Genomic DNA, 18,649 nt, shown 5'->3' on the forward strand with positions numbered 1-18,649 from the left:
CTTGCGGCCTGATCTGTATACGATGGTCAGATCGAATTCTTGCAGACGAAGGCTCCATCGTGCGAGTCGCCCAGCGGGGTCTCGTATATTGGTCAACCAGCACAATGAACGGTGGTCGGTCACTACTTTGAAGGGGCGACCGTAGAGGTAAGGCCGAAACTTCATGGTCGCCCATACCACGTACTGCAAGGCACTCTTTCTCTGAGGTGGAATAGTTTGCTTCTGCGCGTGAAAGAGTACGGCTGGCGTAAGCTATCACGCGCTCTGTGCCCTCTTGGGGTTGGACCAGGATGGCGCCAAGACCCACGTTGCTGGCGTCGGTATGGACTTCAGTATCAGCGTCCTCGTCAAAGTGAGCAAGAACTGGTGGTGTCTGCAAACGCTCCCGCAGCTCGGTGAAAGCCGCGTCTTGCTCTTCATTCCACACAAATGGTACATCTTCTCGTGTGAGGCGAGTCAGAGGTTCGGCAATCCTAGAAAAATTGGCGATGAAGCGGCGATAGTATGCGCAGAGCCCCAGAAAGCGACGGACCGCTTTCTTGTCACGGGGAACAGGAAATGAGGCTACGGCGGTGGTCTTGTCAGGGTCAGGCCGAACGCCATCCGCGCTCACAACATGGCCGAGAAACTTAAGTTCTTTATAACCGAAGTGGCATTTCTCTGGATTCAGTGTGAGGTTAGCGGCGCGGAGAGCGTCCAGCACTGTCTTCAGACGATTCAGGTGTTCCTCAAAGGTCGCCGAAAATACGACGACGTCACCAAGATAAACGAGGCAAGTATGCCACTTCAAACCGGTGAGAACAGTGTCCATCATTCTTTGGAATGTCGCAGGTGCAGAACACAAGCCGAAATGAGCACTTTGAATTCATACAGGCCATCCGGTGTAACAAAGGCAGTTTTCTCGCGATCTCGTTCATCAACTTCAATCTGCCAATATCCGCTTTTCAAATCTATAGGTGAAAAATACTTGGCGCGTCGCAGTCTGTCGAGTGAATCATCGATGCGGGGCAGTGGATAGACGTCTTTTTTAGTCACGTTGTTTAGCCGCCTGTAGTCAACGCAGAAACGTAGCGTTCCGTCCTTCTTCTTCACGAGGACGACCGGCGATGACCAGGTACTTTTGGAAGGCTGTATAACATCGTCCTGAAGCATCTCTTCGACTTGCGTATGTATCGCGTCCCGTTCTTTGGCCGAAACTCGGTAAGGCTGTTGTTTTATATGGGCGAGACGTCGGTATACGTAATGATTCGGTGTTTCGTGATGGGCGTCTGACGCACCTTAGAGGACGAGGGGAAACATTCTTGGAATTGAAGCAGCAATTCATGCAGCGCTATTTGTTGTTCCTCTGGTAGAGTCGAATTAATGTCTACTTTGCCTAGTGATGCCGTCGCAGCCCCTGGTGTCGATTTGAGAGCATTGTCCAGTGATGCAGACGTAAAACATTCAGCAATCTCCGTTATGGGGTAGGCGAGAGCGATGGCAGTGCGACGAAAAAAGTTGTCGCAGTTTCACCTGAAAGGCGAAGCATCAATTGCGATAGCAAATTTGTAGAGAGGTATACGGAGTAATGATATTAGCTTTATCAGCTGTATAAACATGGACATGCAGCAGCACCGGCAACACGCAGAACTATTGTCGACGCCTTCGGCGTTTTGCCCGCGTTCGCTCAAAATGCGTGCGGCGTTGGTGACTGTTGCCGGAGCCTCTGATATAAATAGGCACTTGGTGCCGCAGCTAAACGTCGCCTCCCTTCCCTCCCCCCCTGCCCCTCCCCCTCGGCCTCTCGCGCGTCGGAAGAAGGCGCGTTTGCTCTACATATATGGTGATTGTAAAGGAGGAAAGAGACGCTTACTTCTGCAGCCCTTAAGCGAGCACGGCGCAGAACGCGCGTTTGTTCTCCGCCGTGCGTTCACTCCCCGTGAAAGCGCGCGTCCCTCGCGCCCTTTCACTCGCACATACAGCGTTCGGCGCACGGCGACGATTTCATCTCCATTGACGTCATACGGAACCTCACGGCGACGGCGACGGCGACGGCTACGGCGACGGCGACGCCGACGGCAGAAATCTGCTTTTGAGTGTCCTTATAATTGCTATCGCAATAAAAGGTGACGGTACTCATTACTAAAATTCGCCGCAAGCAGCGTAGAACGTCCGTCACGAAGCGTGACGAGGCTGCGAGCGGCGTAGAGACCTAGTGTGAGCAAGAGCGACATGTTGCCTTCAGCGACTGCCTCACCGTCACGTAACTTGTCACACACGACATCAACGAGGACACTCGAACGCGAGGGTAACGAGACGTTGTCAGCATAAACGCGAAACGTGCTGAGATGGCTGTCGTCGGTTTTGTCTGCTGCTCTCTCTGTCGAGAAGGTCACGGTGCGCTCCCGCAGGTCGATGATAGCGCCATATTCCCGTAGAAAGTCGATTCCCAGGATGATGTCTCGGGAACATTCGCGAAGTACAAGACAACTGGAGAGAAACGTACGTCCACGAATGCTAACTCGGAGTGTGTATATACCAAGTGGGATGACTACATGTCCGCAGGCAGTACGAATTTGTGTTCCGTACCAAGGCGTAACTACTTTCTTCAGGTGTGTCGCTAGTTTTCGGCTCACGATCGAGTAATCAGTCCCTGTGTCCAATAACGCACTGACTTCATGGTGACCGTCGAGCACCACAGGTATATCCAAAGACAGTCGGCTTCCGAGTTCAGTTGTTGTCGTCGAATCACTGCCGGTACCTGGTCGCGTCGCTGCGAGACCTTGCTCTGCTCGCGTCGATTATCAGCGGCCTCGCCCCCGAAGGTCGCTGTCTTTAGTTTTCCCGTCTAGGGCTTGGCGAACGCCCCTGCGCCGCCACTGGGGAGCTCCGGGAATTCGGGGACAATCGTCTCGGCGACAGTGACCGTGACTGCCGTCGCAAGGGCAGTGGCATGCACTGTTGAGACAGGTATTCCTCAATGGCTCTTGGTCTTTCGCCGAATCTTGGCCTTGGAGAGTCGACGGCAAAACCCTGAAGTCCGAGGCGGCGATACGGGCATTCACGGTATACATGTCCGGCTTCGCCACAGTGATAGCACAGCGGTCGCCTGTCCGGTGTGCGCCAGACGTCCGATTTTGTTTGAAGCGGTTGGCGGTTCTCCAAGTGCTGGATCGGTTGCACTGATGGAAGTGTATCGTGAGGCGTGGGGCGCACGAAGCGCAGAAAAGCAGGAATACACCGGCTCGCAGCTTCCGCGTATGATGCGCGCCGAAGCTCCGTCGGCACAGGTGGTGTGACCTCCCAGGCAAGCGGGACTTGCAGAGCATGCTGCACCTCGTTCCTGATGAGGCTGGATACGGATCCCGCAGTAGGTTGAGGCGGGAAGTGGATTCTTTGCAGCTCGTCGCGTACCACTGATCGGATGAGGTCGCAGAGGGAGTCGATGTTGATGCTACCTCCGGCAGCTCCAATCTGATCAATCGATGACGCGACGCTGATTTGCCGGTCGTACACTGCTGACCGCTGCTGAAGCACTTTTTCCATTGTCGTAGCTTCCGTTAAGAACTCGGCCACAGTCGTCGGGGGACTCCGAACAAGGCCAGCGAAAAGCTGCTCCTTAACCCCTCGCATTAAGTGGCGGAGTTTCTTATCTTCTGCCATGTCCGGGTCAGCTCGACGAAAGAGGCGCGTCTTGTCTTCAACGTACATCATCACACTTTCGTTGGGCATTTGGATGCGCGACTGAATGGCCCGCTCGGCGCGTTCACAGCGATCAGCATTGGCGTAACTTGCCCGCAGATGACGACAAAAGTCGCTCCACGACGAGAAGGGTTCGCGGTTCTCGTACCAGGTGCGAGCGCCATCCTCCAGGCTAAAGTACACATTCTTCAGCTTGTTCGCATCGGTCCACCCATTGAAATCAGCGACGCGTTCGAACTCAGCCAACCAGTCTTCGACGTCCTCAAGGATGGAACCATGGAAGACTTTTGGCACTTTCCGTAGCGTATAGTGAGCAGCAGTAGTAGTGCCTTCCATACCGCTTTGGTGCGTCGCTGACGTAGTCTCGGGAAGATGTCCAAGCTCAGGGGGCAATCCTCGGACTCTTCGGCTCTCCCGGTGGACAGGTGTTGCCACTGTAGGCACGGGGCTACCAGGAGGCGTGTAGGACATTTGCTGGGACTACCCAGCACCTCCACCAGTTTGTCACGTGCAGGAGAAGGCCTTCAGAGCAAGAAGTACTGCACCGGCAGAGATGAGCACTAGCCAGGAAGATGATGATGATGATGATGATGATGATGATGCCTCAATACTTGGCACAACCCACTGAGGGGGATAGGCCACGAACCGGGTGGTATTATGATAGAAATTTGAAATAAATTAATTTATAAATACATAAGTATAAGAATAAAAATAAATGACTAATTGAAAATGAGAAATAAAGCAATAATAAAAGAATTAAGTAGTGTTTACTAAGTTAGTCAGCCTTGCCTGAATAGGAATAGTAATATGAATTTAATAATAAATTAAATACAGCAAGGGAAATACGTAGATTTTGAATAATAATAATAATAATAATAATAATAATAATAATAATAATAATAATAATAATAATAATAATAATAATAATAATAATAATAATAATATAATTGTGGTTTTATAACTTTACTTTTTGAATTTGCTAAAGCTATAATTTATTGAAAGATAAATAAAGCAATCACGTAACAATGGGAAAATATTAATAAGGCAATCTTTTTGTGTCACATAAAAAGTTATAAATGGCTCGGCAAACATTCCCGTGGGCATGTCCTAACACCGTGGCTCCAAGTGAGAGTAAAACTGAACTGCTTAACGGCAGTCCTAGGTTACGAAGTGGGATTTCTAAACATCGTTGTCGATGATTAGAAAACCGCCGACAGGATAGTAAAAAGTGATCGATAGATTCTGGTTCATTGCAGAGGTAGCATAATGGTGATGCCGTCAGACCACATCTGTGCAAGTAAAAATTTAGTTGTGGAATACGGCAACGCAGTCTTGTAAATGTTACTTCGAATTGCCGGTTGGGACACCACTGTCGATTCCAAGAATAATTTAGATGTATAAAGTCTGTTGATTTTGCTAGTGCGAGGCTTTTCTTGTCTTCAGCCAAAGCAAACTGCCTATATCTGGCTGCAGTGATATACGCAGTTGCCGGCAGCACAGATATCGCCGGACCCTTTAAAGAAGCTCGTGCTAAAGAATCAGCTATTTCATTAAGCTGGATGTCTCGGTGGCCTGGTACCCATACTAAATGAACTAACTTTAAGTGGGGAGGAGCTAATGTATAAAACGTGTTTAAAGCTGTCAAATTTGTAGATGCGTTAAGCGCGCTGCATACAGAAAGTGAATCTGTGACAATAATAACTTTTGTAACATATAGCGGTAACTTTCTCAATGCAAGAATTATTGCCAGAAGTTCGGCCTGAAAAACTGGTGTGTAATCTGGCAGGCGAAGTGAAAAAGACCAATCGAGGGATGGTGAGTATATTCCCACGCCTGCCTTCTCTTCACACGAGGAAGCATCCGTCGCTATTACATTTATTGGGAAATGGGCCAAATAATCTTGCAAAAGGGCATTCAAATATGTTGGTGGCAGCAATTTTGCGTTATTGGGGAAAATATCCGCAAATTCTATTTTAAAGGACAATGTGGAGCTATCTAACGGAATGATTTCCCTAATGTGAACATTTAAAGGTGCTAATTGTTCCTGCACAAATACAACCTGTGGGGTATGTAACCGAGGCCACGTGATCTCAAAAAATGAATTTGGTTCACTAATAAATATATATTCTGTACGTCTAAGAGGCGATTCATAAGCCCTTAAGTAGGTTTGAACCGTAAGCATACAGAATCTCGTGTGAAGAGGAGGTAAGCGTGCTTCCTGGTATAACACGTTATTAGCAACGAATTTAGGCAGGCCTAAACATATTCGAAGAGCTTCTCTCTCTAAAAGAACAAGTGGTCTTATTTTATATTTTGCACCTCCGGAAAACAAAACACATCCAAATTCTATAATCGGTCGTACATACATACGGTAGATCATAATTAATGTGTCACTTCGCATACCAGATCGCCGGTTACTGATTCTACGTAATAAACCTACAGCTCGTGTCCCTTTCGTTGCAATATTTTCTATGTGAGAACGCCAGCTAAGTTTTTCATCATATGTGATACCCAGGTACTTAAGCGACTCTACTTGTGGAATTGTTCTCTGATCATATACTAAAGATAAATGTATCGGCCCGGAAAGCGGAAAGACAAGGACTGCACTTTTGTTTACGTTTAGAGATAGGTGAAGAGTGTGAAGCCACGTCTCTAGCATACTGAGGTATGTTTGCAAGGACAGGTAAAGGGAATTGATGTCTCTTGCTGTCGCGAAAAATGCGATGTCGTCTGCATAGACATAGATATGAACTTCCCGGCTCAGTGGAACTGAACTCATCAAAAGGTTAAATAGGACAGGAGACAGAACAGCCCCCTGGGGCACCCCTCTTGTCTGATCGAATTTTGTTGAAGAAACGCCGTTTTGAAAACAATAAAATTTTCTATTTCTTAAAAATGCAAAAATCCATGTCGTTATGTATCTCGGAAAATTGTAGGACTGTAATCTGTCCAGTAGTAGTGGGTACTCGACACTGTCATAAGCTTTCGCCACGTCAAGAGTCACTAAAGCACTCAATTCTTTTCTATTTCTAGCAAGTTGGATACGGCTTTCCAAGTCTACATGCGCACACCAAATAGAGAGACCAGGCCGGAAACCTATTTGACTTGGGCTCAGTAACGAATTTTTAGATATATGATCGATCATGCGATCATATAGAACTCTTTCAATAAGCTTTACCATATTTGAGGTAAGAGAAATAGGTCGAATATTGTCAAGATTGTAGCCAGCTCCTTGTTTTTTAAGTAGCGGAATTATTTTGGCTGTCCTCCATTCTTGAGGAATCCAAGCATTTTTTAGAGAATAATTCACGGTGTTTAGAAGTTCCTCAGGAGACATTGCAAACAAAATTTTTAACATGGCATTGGAAATGCCATCAGGACCTGGTGCTGAGGCAGGCAAAGATCTAACGATATTGGAAAGCTCCGACACTGTGACTTCACAAAGTCATCCGCGATGGGAGGTCTTAATTGTCGATTCGGCAAACGTGATGTTAAGCGTTGAGCTAATCCCTTTCCTATGAATTCTAATGAAGCAGATGTCTCGCGTGGTGAAAGAATTATCGATGTAGTATTCGCTGATGTCGGTATGAACTTTCTATACCGAAGGAATCTGAACAGTGCTTTTTTGTTGTTAGGCTTAGAGAGGAATTCATGATGTTTTTTATCATATTCGTCTTTGGCATTCGATACAGTTCTTTTGAATGTGGCAGCTGCAAACTTATAATCACTCCAGTTACTCGGAGACTGATTGTAAAGTAGTTTTTTCCAAGCGGCTTTTCGTCTTCTATAATCCCGCGTGCACTCCGAATTCCACCAAGGAGAGTGAGTACGTTTATCTTTGTTAATATTGAACTGAGATCTTTTATATGAACTTTTTAATACCGCGCAAAGACTCATGGCTTTGATGTCATCCGGCACCGTTATCTGGGAGTTGAGGGTCGCTTTTAATACACTCTGAAATTTCTGGTAATTGACAAAAATTCGCGCCGGAGACTCTAAAGAAGTAAGAGGGCACAGAATATCAAATCTAATGGGTAGATGGTCACTGTTTGAGGCAGAGTCGACTGTAGACCAGGAAGTCACGCACATCCCCGCGCTGGCAAATGTTAGATCCAATGCTGATTTATAACGGCCTTGAATAAACGTAACTGTTTTCGTGTTTAAGCAACAAAAATTTTGAGTAATTGCCCAGTCCGATAATCTTTTTCCACATGAGTCTGTTCGGAAACCCCAAGCCACATGGTGTGAATTAAAGTCTCCCGCTATCACAATTTCTTTCCTACAAGATTTGACAACGTTATTAAGGTATCGAATATCTTGAACACCTGCAGGAAAATATGTATTAACTAAAGAAAACGGAGAACAACCAGGAATAGTTACATCTATTGCTAGTATCTCGCACTCCGTAGACATATACTGATATGATATTGTTGCTTTGTGACATATTTTATTTGTTATCAGGAAAGCGAGTCCTCCACCTCTGGATGGACGGTCCAATCGAAATAAACGGTAGTTTCTTATGTGGAAATCTTGGCCATGTGATAGCCAAGTCTCCTGCAAAAGAATAATGTCGGGAGAAAATTGAGAACAAAAATATACTAAATCTGTGGCTGCAGAAATAATGGAACGGCAGTTCCACTGTAATACCTTTAAAACACCTATGATAAATTAATGCCTACTGTAGAAATCACTTGCTCTAATATACTGTCTTTTAAAAAATCTTTCTTCGAAAGACTGTCTTTACCGTGTTTTGCGGGTTTTGATTTAAGGATAGAACTTGAAGAATTGGGGTTAGCATCGGATTTAGAAATGTTATCTTTAACAATTTTTTTGGTTTTGGAGTGCGGGACAGAGGTGGATGAATTATCATTAGGTGATCTTGTGCGTTTAAGCGTCGGAAGATCCATTTCTACGTCCTGGTTGTTTTCCGACACTGATCCAGAGAAGCATCCGTTGTCGGTCTGCTGAGTGGAAGTTGATGGTCTTGCATTTTTAGTGCTTTCTGCAATGACTGGCGAGGGATCTATTAGTTGCCCAGCGTTCGATGTAATGGGATTTGTAGGAATCTGCGAGATAGTGTTAGGGCTCGTTACAGAACTGAAAAGCTGAATCATTTGTGATGTCATCACATGAGCTAGAGTCTCCGATAGGTTTGATGTTAGTCGTTCCATAGCTTTTGACAGCGCTTTTTCGACAGCTATCGCAATAGCATCGGAAAGGGTCGAGTCTGCAACCATTTGTTGACGGGCTGTCACTCCTGCATATCCCTTAGATCTTCCCTGGACCTCAGCAACAGCATCACGGCGTGAGCAACGTCTCCTTTCAATTACTTCCAGGATTTGAAGTTCCTGTGTTCTCGCAGGACAGTTCGAGTAGTTAGTGTGGTGACCACCACTACAGAGACAGCATTTCTCTTCTTCGGATGAACAATCAGTGAAATTGTGGTTGTCACCGCAATTACGGCAACGTGGCGCAGATCTGCAGCCCCTCACGTTGTGACCGAATCGCCAACAGTTGGCGCATTGTAGAATGCGTGGAGCTAGAGCTTCAACCTTATATATAAGGGGCCAGACCTTGATTTCTGTCGGTCGCAATGTACCAGCACATGTGATTATCACTGACTCAGTTGGAGTCTTCTTATTATCAATCACTCGGCTACACCGGTAAACGGAGATGACACCAGCCACCGAAAACATCTCTAAAATCTCTTCAGGGGTTAAACTGACGTCTACACCTCGTACAATGCCTCTAGAGCATGCAAGATGTGGTGGGACGAAACATCTCACCGGATGTGAAGCGAATGTTGGGCAATTGAGCAGTTCCTTGGCACAGTTGTGGTCTGGCGAGCAACATAAAATACCTCCCTTGCCGAACTGGCGGACCTCAGTGATCTGTCGGTAGTGAGTTGACGCCTTCTGCAACTCCACCTGAATCGTCTTCGGGTTTTTCATGTTAATTATACCCCCGTCGGTAGGCACCATGGCCACGGGAACGTTGCCGGTTCCACTGCGGAGAAAAAACTCAAGCGGTAGCTCCTGGGGAGCCACCGAGGCTGACCACGGGGAAGCCCCGAGGCCAGGTGATGAGACAGACATGAAGCAAGGCTGAGTAACTCAAAAACACATAAGAATTCTTCAAACGGAAATAAAAAGAGTAACGTAAGATCAAGGTGAACAAAGAAAATACCACCCGATACTTGACCCAAGCCCCCAAAGCAGGAGATGCTATTACAGGGATCAAACGCAGGAACGTCGTTGAGGCAGAGGCACTGGGCCGGCTGTTCTATTGGCAAGTATGCAGCGAGCTTTGCATCCCCCGAGCACCGATCTTCTTCGGCTTCCCCCAAAAACGAAAAACCTCTTCTTCTCTCCTTGCCTGAATACTGGCTCGCGCTCGCCGCAGCTCGTGACCTGGTGGCAATATCATTGACGAGACTGGAGGATCCGCATGATTTTCACGTATAGACTTATGCAAGGGGTACTGGCAAGTGCCATTAAAAGGAGAAACTAAGAAATTTACGGCCTTTGTCACACCATTCGACATCTACGAGTATAATCGGTTACCATTTGGCTGGAAGAATTCTGGTTCGTGGTTCTAAAAGATGATGAACGAGACACTGAGCAAATTCATTGGAAAATTTGGCAATGTGTATGTGGATGATATCATCGTCGACTCCAGGACAAGGGAAAACCATGAGGAACATTTGTGTAAAGTACTTCAGGCTCTAAGCACCGCAAGACTTAAAATTAACATGAAGAAAAATGAGTTTTTTTTTACAATAAGGTGGCTTTCCTCGGTAGGATGTTTGACGGTAAAATGAAAAGCACCAAGGAAGAGAGTGTGCAACGCATCAAGAAGATGGTGAAACCGTATGATGTTCATTCCCTCCGAGTGTTTCTGGGACTGGCGGGCTATTTCCGTGCACTCATAAGAGACTATGCCAGAAAGACGAAATGTCTCACTGCACTGACCCAAAAGGGTGTGCCATTTATGTGGTCAGCAGAATGCGAGAATTGCTACACCGAGCTTGTTCGCATCATTTCATCGAACCCTGTATTAATGCTTCCTGACTTTAAGTTGCCCTTTGAGCTATATACCGACGCATGTTATTATGGAGCAGGTGCCATACTCTATCAGCGTGATGCGACAGAACACCAAGGAAGAGAACTGAGGGCAGTAGGTTACTACTCTTGCACTTTTACGAAAACACAAGAAAATTATGCAACTACGGAGAAGGAAGCACTGGCGGTGGTGATGGCCTTGCGATATTTCAGAAGCTACCTGGAAGGAAACCACTTCAAGCTGTTCACAGACAACCAGGCGTTGACGTACCCGTTAGAGCTATCGCAGCCGAAGGGCAGAATAGCTCGATGGGTTAGCGAAGTACAACAATTCAGCTTTGACGTCATACATCGCCCGGGACAGAAACACCAAGATGCCGATGCCCTATCCACGTGCCGCACGAAACCCCAACTAGAAATGTAAACCTGTTACAGCTTTGGGAAGGCACCCAGGAGATGGAAGTAAGAAATGGAAAATTGTACGTTCCGGAGACCGAAGTGCCGACAGTCTTGAAGCTTTACCACACCAGTCCAGAGTCAGGAGGGCACGATGGATGTTGGAAGACATACCATAAAATAGCCCAGCGAGTCACTTGGAAAAACATGAAAGAAGACATCACAAATTATGTGAAGACTTGTCACCAGTGCCAGCTTGTTAAAGCCAAGTACAAGCCAAGAGGCAACAGGATGGTCTTGCCAGAGTATTCCGATATCCCCTTCGAAGCGGTTCATCTTGATTTCGCTGAAATCAAAAAGAAGGGGGAGGGAGTTAGAAAGACGCAAGCATTCCTTGTCGCCGTAGACGAGTGCACGCGTTTTTTCGCCGCCAAAGCTGGAAAAGAGGACGCAAAGTGCGTGATATCATTGCTGGAACGAGAAGTCTTCAAGAACGTCAGAGTCGGCGTCGCAGACAATGGCCCAGCCTTTAGAAGCGAGAAACTACGACTTTGGGCTGAGAAAAGAAATGTCACCTTTCGTTTCCCAGCACCTTACCATCCGAAAGCGAATTCCCTTGCAGAGCGAATGATAAGGGACTTGAAGATGTACATACGATTATACGCCGAATTCAAAGGCGGCTGGAAATGCGCCTTAGAAGGAGCCGTAGCGCATCACAACAGATCATATACAGCGGGCCTTGGATGCAGCCCACATTTGGCGGCGTTTGGCACGAGCTCATGGCTGCCAGCTGATCACGAACTGGGCTTAGTGAAACTAATTGATCTGAAGCATAGAGTTTCTAAATAAAAAACATGAAACTCTATGATCTGAAGGAACATCCCAAGACTTCTCAGCAGCGACAAAGATATAGAGTGACAATGAAAAAGAATTTTGATCGCAGACACAGCACAAAAATGCTGGAGATTGAACCAGATTCGTGGGTTCTGGTTCGAAAGGGACTTGATTCGAAAACGCCCTTTACAGGACCTTACTATGTCGTCAAGACAGCCAGACAGCAAGGATTCCTGAAGACAATATACTACCAAGGACCCAGTGAAAAAGTTGAAAAGGCTTCAATTGGGAATGTGCTGCCGTATTATGCTCGTGGGGACTAAGACAGCCGATTGGAAGTGTGTGGCGAACCACATCGCCAGCGCAGTTAGGAGGCAGAAGAGAAGACGACGAGGAGGAGACGGAGGAACGTAGTAATAAATGGGTTCTACCTACAGTACCCTAGTGAAATCTTTACATGTATGTATGTATGTTATGTATGTATGTATGTATGTATGTATGTATGTATGTATGTATGTATGTATGTATGTATGTATGTATGTATGTATGTATGTATGTATGTATGTATGTATGTATGTATGTATGTATGTATGTATGTATGTATGTGTGTATGTATGTATGTATGTATGTATGTATGTATGTATGTATGTATGTATGTATGTAACTATGTATGTATGTATGTATGTATGCCTGTGTGTATGTATGTATGTATGTATGTATGTATGTATGTATGTATGTATGTATGTATGTATGTATGTATGTATGTATGTATGTATGTATGTATGTATGTATGTATGTATGTATGTATGTATGTATGTATGTATGTATGTATGTATGTATGTAACTATGTATGTATGCATGCATGCATGCATGCATGTATGTATGTGTAGTGGCAGTGCCTCGGAGACAAATATCGGAGGCATGTGGTAGTAGGGGTGTAGTGAATAGAGCACCTTGAGATGGCTTTGCAAGTACTATCATCACCATTATGAGAAATACAGTATGGTCATTGCTAGTTCGCGCGGGTAGCGCTACTCGCTCACCTATCCTATATATAAAAAATAAGTTATGGGGTTTTACGTGCCAAAAGCACGATCTGATTATGAGGCACGCCGTTGTGGGGAACTCGAAAAAAAATTTTGGACCACTTAGAATTTTATTTGTTGAACGAACTGGATTGGCTTGTACTAATTCAATTGAAGTAATTGCCTTATCGTGACTGGGATCTCGTATTGCAGACAAATATTAAACTTCTGAATGTGTCAGGGATTTTAGACCAGCAATCTTACAGTAGACGGGGCTTAGGAGATAGAGAAGCTCAGTGATATGTCGGTAACAAAGCTTTTGTTTCGTCCTTGAGAAGTGCGGAGCTCGCACTGTAAGAAGCAGCAGGTCAGTCGATGAGGCCTCGATCAGATCGCCTGATTGATAGATGGATTGAAGAGCGTTGTAGGACGGTTAAATTCATGAGCTAGAAATGATTATCGTTTATAGCTGACGCGCGGGAGTTAATATACAGGAGATGTAAAAGAAAGAAGAAATGATGTAAAAGAATTGTGGGGACAAGATGATTATAACTGAAAAGGCAGCGTGTTTTGTATGATTGAGAGAACGTTGCGGGAGATCTGTACCATGCGCTCTATATAACGCAACGGATGTTACATTTTTTTGTAGGATTCCATTCGGTCGAGGTAGATTCACGGATAATGATCCTCGTGGCGGCAGCAATCTTTCTAGGTAAGTTGCCTGATTAATTTAGAACGCGAATTATCGCGGGCTTAGTACTGGGATCCATGAAATGTGTATGCATGTGTGTACATGAAATGGGACGATGTTATCCATTTCAATTACCCAAGTTTCTTTATTTATAATTGACAATGTACGAAGCCGGCAGATCCCACGCCCTGTGGGAATCGATGTTATGCGAAGCAGTGTGCGGGGAGCCTACCATGTTAACAAAAGACCATGAAAGCACCAAGACGTAGGCGGCTTTTTCATGAGCTACATGACACGCATGTCATGACATTCATGTCATGAGTCGTCAGGAGTCCCTTTAGCTACACTGTTGTTCCGTACTACGTGCCTATCATCAAGGCGACGGGAGATCCCACCGCTGCCACTACTATTGCGACCCGGGGTCGACGATGAGAGACGGAGTCTTGGAGCAGACGAAGATGAGACGAAAGCTCCGTCTCTCGTCGTCGACCCCGGGTCGCAATAACACCTAAGAGATCTTAAGTCGAAAGCCTTAGTCATGCTCATGATTATGACTTCGACTATCAACCTTTAGCATTTTACTTCACTTAGTACCACATCCAAACCCATTCCATTTGTTTTTGGGTGTTAATCTTTTTTTGCTGAGTGATTGTCATTTTTGCTGAGTCATGCTCGTGATTGACTCCTACCAGCATCATTTAGTGTTTCCTTCAATTAGTAGAGATTAAGAGAAGAATAGAAAGTCCCTACTAAGTGTCGGGTAGCCAACCGGGCTCAGTACTGGTTAACCTCCCTGCCTTTCATTAAATCATTTTCCCTCTCTCTCTCACTTAGTACCCACGTCCGAAACCATTTCAGTGGTTCTTGAGCGCTAATCCTTTTCGCTGGGTCATTGTCATGACCTACATGACACACGTCATGACCTATCATGCACTTATGTTCGTCATATACTCCTGTCATACTATGCCAATTTTTGACATACGAAGTTAACGAAACGACCATGAGAGCACAAAGACGTAGGCAGCTAGATAGATAGATAGATAGATAGATAGATAGATAGATAGATAGATAGATACTGTCAAAGTAGCAAATGTTCGCCAAGAAAAACTTCGCATTTAAAATTATGCCGCACAGCTCGTACTAACATGCGTTACGCAAAACTTGGACAGCGCACCAGCGATAAGCGGTTAGCCACAACACATGCTCACAAAGCTCTGACCGCGACTACCGAGGTATTTGGAAGCTGTTCATGGCAAAACGAAAAAAAAATATAAAGATAACATTCATCGACGCTTACTGGAACTGCGATTGACAGCTACTATAGCACACGAGAGGGCTAGTAGTCATGTTTTGGGTGCCCAGACTACGCGGCCGGTTGGCCTTCGCATTCATTGTGAATGCGACCTTTTACTACTTTGTAAAAAAAAAAGACCTTTTACTACTTTGTACGTTTACGTAGACAGAACGATAGGTACACAAGAACGCACATTAGACAACACCGAACGCTGTGTGTTGTCTAGTGTGCATTTGTGTGTGTTTGTCGTTCTGCCTGCATGCGCTACAACGAAGTAGAAGATGCCATATCAACAAGCCCATATCGCTACCCTCAGCTAGCTTTTACGTTAGCTGCCATTAGCATCATCGTCGTCGTCTTCAGCCTGTCAAAATAGGTAAACGGAGACCACTCACAGAGGAGCTGCTGTGTCATCAGTGTAACGCTGTAACCGTGAGTGCTAGATGTGAATGTATAGTCGATAGAATTCCGCATTAAGCGAATACATTGTTGATTGAGAACTGAATAGCAACGGTACATTGAGGGTGCATGCGAATACCACCGTGCGTACAATAGAACTGTTCCTGTTGCAGCCGCTTTGGTTCTGCGGTCCTCCAGCAATGCCACTACATGTCCACCTACCAAGTGTCCCGTAAAGGCAAGTTTTCTTGAAGCGCCTTAACAAGGTCGCAACAAGTTGGTGTATGGCTTCAGGGGCACGCGGAACGGGGACATCACTTAAGCCATGTTTTGAAAAACGTGACATGTTTCATGTGTTTCATTTGTTCCACTGCTTATTACGCTGCGACTTCTGCTCGTTCTGCAAGTGTGTAAGTAGTGCGCCTGGATGAAATGACCAGCTAATGAAATGGACAAGAAAAAAAAAAAAGCGAATGTGTTGTTGGTTGTTTCCGTCTGTTCATTTTGTCTCGCTCTTCATATCTATCCAGGAAAGCGTTGAAATAAATTAGTCAGCGCTCCGTTCTGTCTCGTTCCTTGCTCTGTCTCCGTCTGCACGTATACTGTACGTATTTTCGATGTCGCACCAACTATCCTATAAAAACGTGTTAAATAATGAGCAACTTATCAGCCACTAAAAGAAACACTTCTAAGTCAGCGCTCCATTCTGTCTAGTTCCTTGCTCTGTCTCCGTCTGCACGTACTGTACGTACTTTCGATGTCGCACCAACTATCCTATAAAAACGTGTTAAATAATGAGCAACTTATCAGCCACTAAAAGAAACACTTCTTGCTTTTTTCTTTGTCAGAAATGCGAGACAAAAATTTTAGGCAGGAATTCGGTTAAAGCCGATAACTCCTCAGTTGTGGCTAAATTGCAGTGCGGGATCTATAAATTGCTCTGATACTTTGCCTCATAAGTATTGCTCTGGACATTGCCATTTACGTTTGCGTACATAGGGCACTTGCGACCGTCTAGTATTCCTGGAGCTGCTTCCAGGCTTGCTAGATTTGGGAGTACTTCCTCGGTGTGGTTACTATGTTGCGCTCTCTGATATTCTCGCTTTCTACTTGCATATTAGTTATACTCATAAGAGACGAACTCTTTCAAGCTATGATGCTTTTAATGTTTGGAGACATTCTACGTATCATTTCGCGACGCCCAGCTAGAGGTGACTGTGTTTCCGTCTCTTAAAGGCAAATACAAAAAAAAAACACCTACAAACAGAATATCTGACCTCGGATTGAACGGAATGTCTTGCATTGTCAAGCCGAGTATTCCAATTACTACTCCTCGGCTTAACTTTTTAAGGGTTTAGCGTGATAAAATCGCTAGAAAAATGATGCTGTGCAACAAGTGCTAAGGTTTTATAGAGCGTGTCCCAGCGGACTTTAGCCAAGGTTTACAGATATGTCGAATCACTCTAGGAGGACGCGACGAAGTGCACGTTGTTGGCTATTGTATGTAGCAAGTCACACTATCTATAGCATTCTGCTTAACTGCACAATTAGTCAACATTAATTGCTTACTTCGCAAGCATTAGGTTTAGGGCAAATCTTGATATTCCTCGGCGAGGCATCAATATAGATGTATTTTTTTAACCGTCGGCACTCACCGTATTTAGGTGTCACCATCCGGGTTACAGACCAAGAGCTATGATTTTTCGCATGTCTATCTAAAGCTAGTCGATGCTTGAACCATGGTGAGCCATCGTTTTCGGGAAGCAGGCATTTTTGTTTTGCGGGTGAAAAGTTGTTTTTGTTTCTAGGAATTTCTTGAACGAATCCTAAGCGCCTTATATTTGCCCCGGATCTTACTCAAAGAGCTAGTGGTGCAAAAGTGAAGCGGAAGAAAGAAAAAAATAAATAAATAAATAAAAATAAACAAAACGGACCGAAAACGCGCAAAACTCTCAACTAATTTGCATTCCTGAAATCGTGCGCATGTATGAACTGTTTGCATTTGCAGATAAACAGAGCAAAGCTGTAGCAACCCAACGCACCATATATCGCACAGTTACATATATGAACTGATACATTCAGTTGTATAGTGCGACAAAATGAACACTCATACATGTGTCTGCGCTGTTCTTGATATGAGCATGTTTTCGTTAGCCCCCGTAGCCGTTGTTCTGGCGCTCTGTGAGTCCGTTTGCTATTTCCTGCACTTACCGTTCGCGCTAAAAATATTGACAGCTGTGCACCAATTTGCCCAACATCGTACTTTGCCATCAATTTGCGGTTCACACGCCCTCGTCTGACTGTTACAGCGAAGCTGTTAGGGGCTAGATTCCCCCGGATCGTGTCCGCGTGCAGAAAAAAAACTATCAGCATTGCTTTGGCTCCATGTGCTTGGTGGTTTGGCTCGATGTGCGTTTCGGCTTCCCGCCAGTTGTGCCTTGGCACAGGTGTAAACACGGATAATGGATGGCCCATTGTTAAACACCTCGCCATTGCCGTGCCGCTGCCTTTTAGATGCGAGGCATCTTATGGTCGGGACTATGTCACTCCCTCCCTCCCTCCGCCGTGCGGCGTCCACACCCCTACTGCGCATGTGCATCCTCCTCCCCCTCCTCTCCTTGTCTCATCTCCTCTCCTCTTGGCATTTCTCCTCACCTCTCCTACGCTCCTCTCCTCTACGGATTGCGCAACGAATGGCAACACCTGCGGCTCCGCGCGCGATTATGCAAAGCAGCTTAGGTTAGAGGTGTGATGGTAGGCGCCCCAGAGGCACCGGAAACAATCACCAACGCCGCGCGCGTTCGGTGCGAACGCGGGCAAAACGCCGACGGCGTCGACAACAGTTCTGCGCGTTGCTGGTGCTGCTGCATGTCCAAGTTTATACAGCTGATAAAACTACCTTGAGTCGACCCCATGGCTGCTTCGCATACTACTCAGGGTTCGCCTACGGGAAGATGGTGTAATTTTTTTTCACAAGTGTCGCGATACTCGGCGGCGGCACGTCCCACCAATCGTTGTGCCCCTTTGTCTCGTGGCGTAGAGATCACGCTAGTGCTGTTATCATCAGTTGCCCTTGGACCCGCTATTGGACGGCCGCTCATTTAACCACATCTTCCAGGATCTTGACATCAGGATCCTGACGATGCCGTGCAGTGTACCGTGGCTATGAGTGCTGTGACTCATACGCTATAGTCTATGACGATGGGGTGGACTTGGCGCAGCGAACGCACTACTTGTCCATCGCGCCGGGCGAAAACACGACGGTGGT

At 45.8% G+C, this 18,649-nt stretch overlaps 1 protein-coding gene across 1 annotated transcript in view; it reads left to right on the forward strand.

Moving 5' to 3' along the window:
- Positions 1-17,410, forward strand: part of LOC119454050 (uncharacterized) — an 87,671-nt gene extending 70,261 nt beyond the window's left edge. The window contains exons 11-13 of the mRNA XM_049667891.1: positions 13,647-13,709; positions 15,555-15,619; positions 17,390-17,410. Of these exons, the coding sequence (XP_049523848.1) occupies positions 13,647-13,709; positions 15,555-15,619; positions 17,390-17,410 (149 nt within the window). The remainder of the gene's footprint in view (positions 1-13,646; positions 13,710-15,554; positions 15,620-17,389) is intronic.
- The last annotated feature ends 1,239 nt before the right edge of the window (positions 17,411-18,649 follow it).

Source organism: Dermacentor silvarum, chromosome 5 (assembly GCF_013339745.2).
Source record: "Dermacentor silvarum isolate Dsil-2018 chromosome 5, BIME_Dsil_1.4, whole genome shotgun sequence".
Classification (NCBI taxonomy): domain Eukaryota; kingdom Metazoa; phylum Arthropoda; class Arachnida; order Ixodida; family Ixodidae; genus Dermacentor; species Dermacentor silvarum.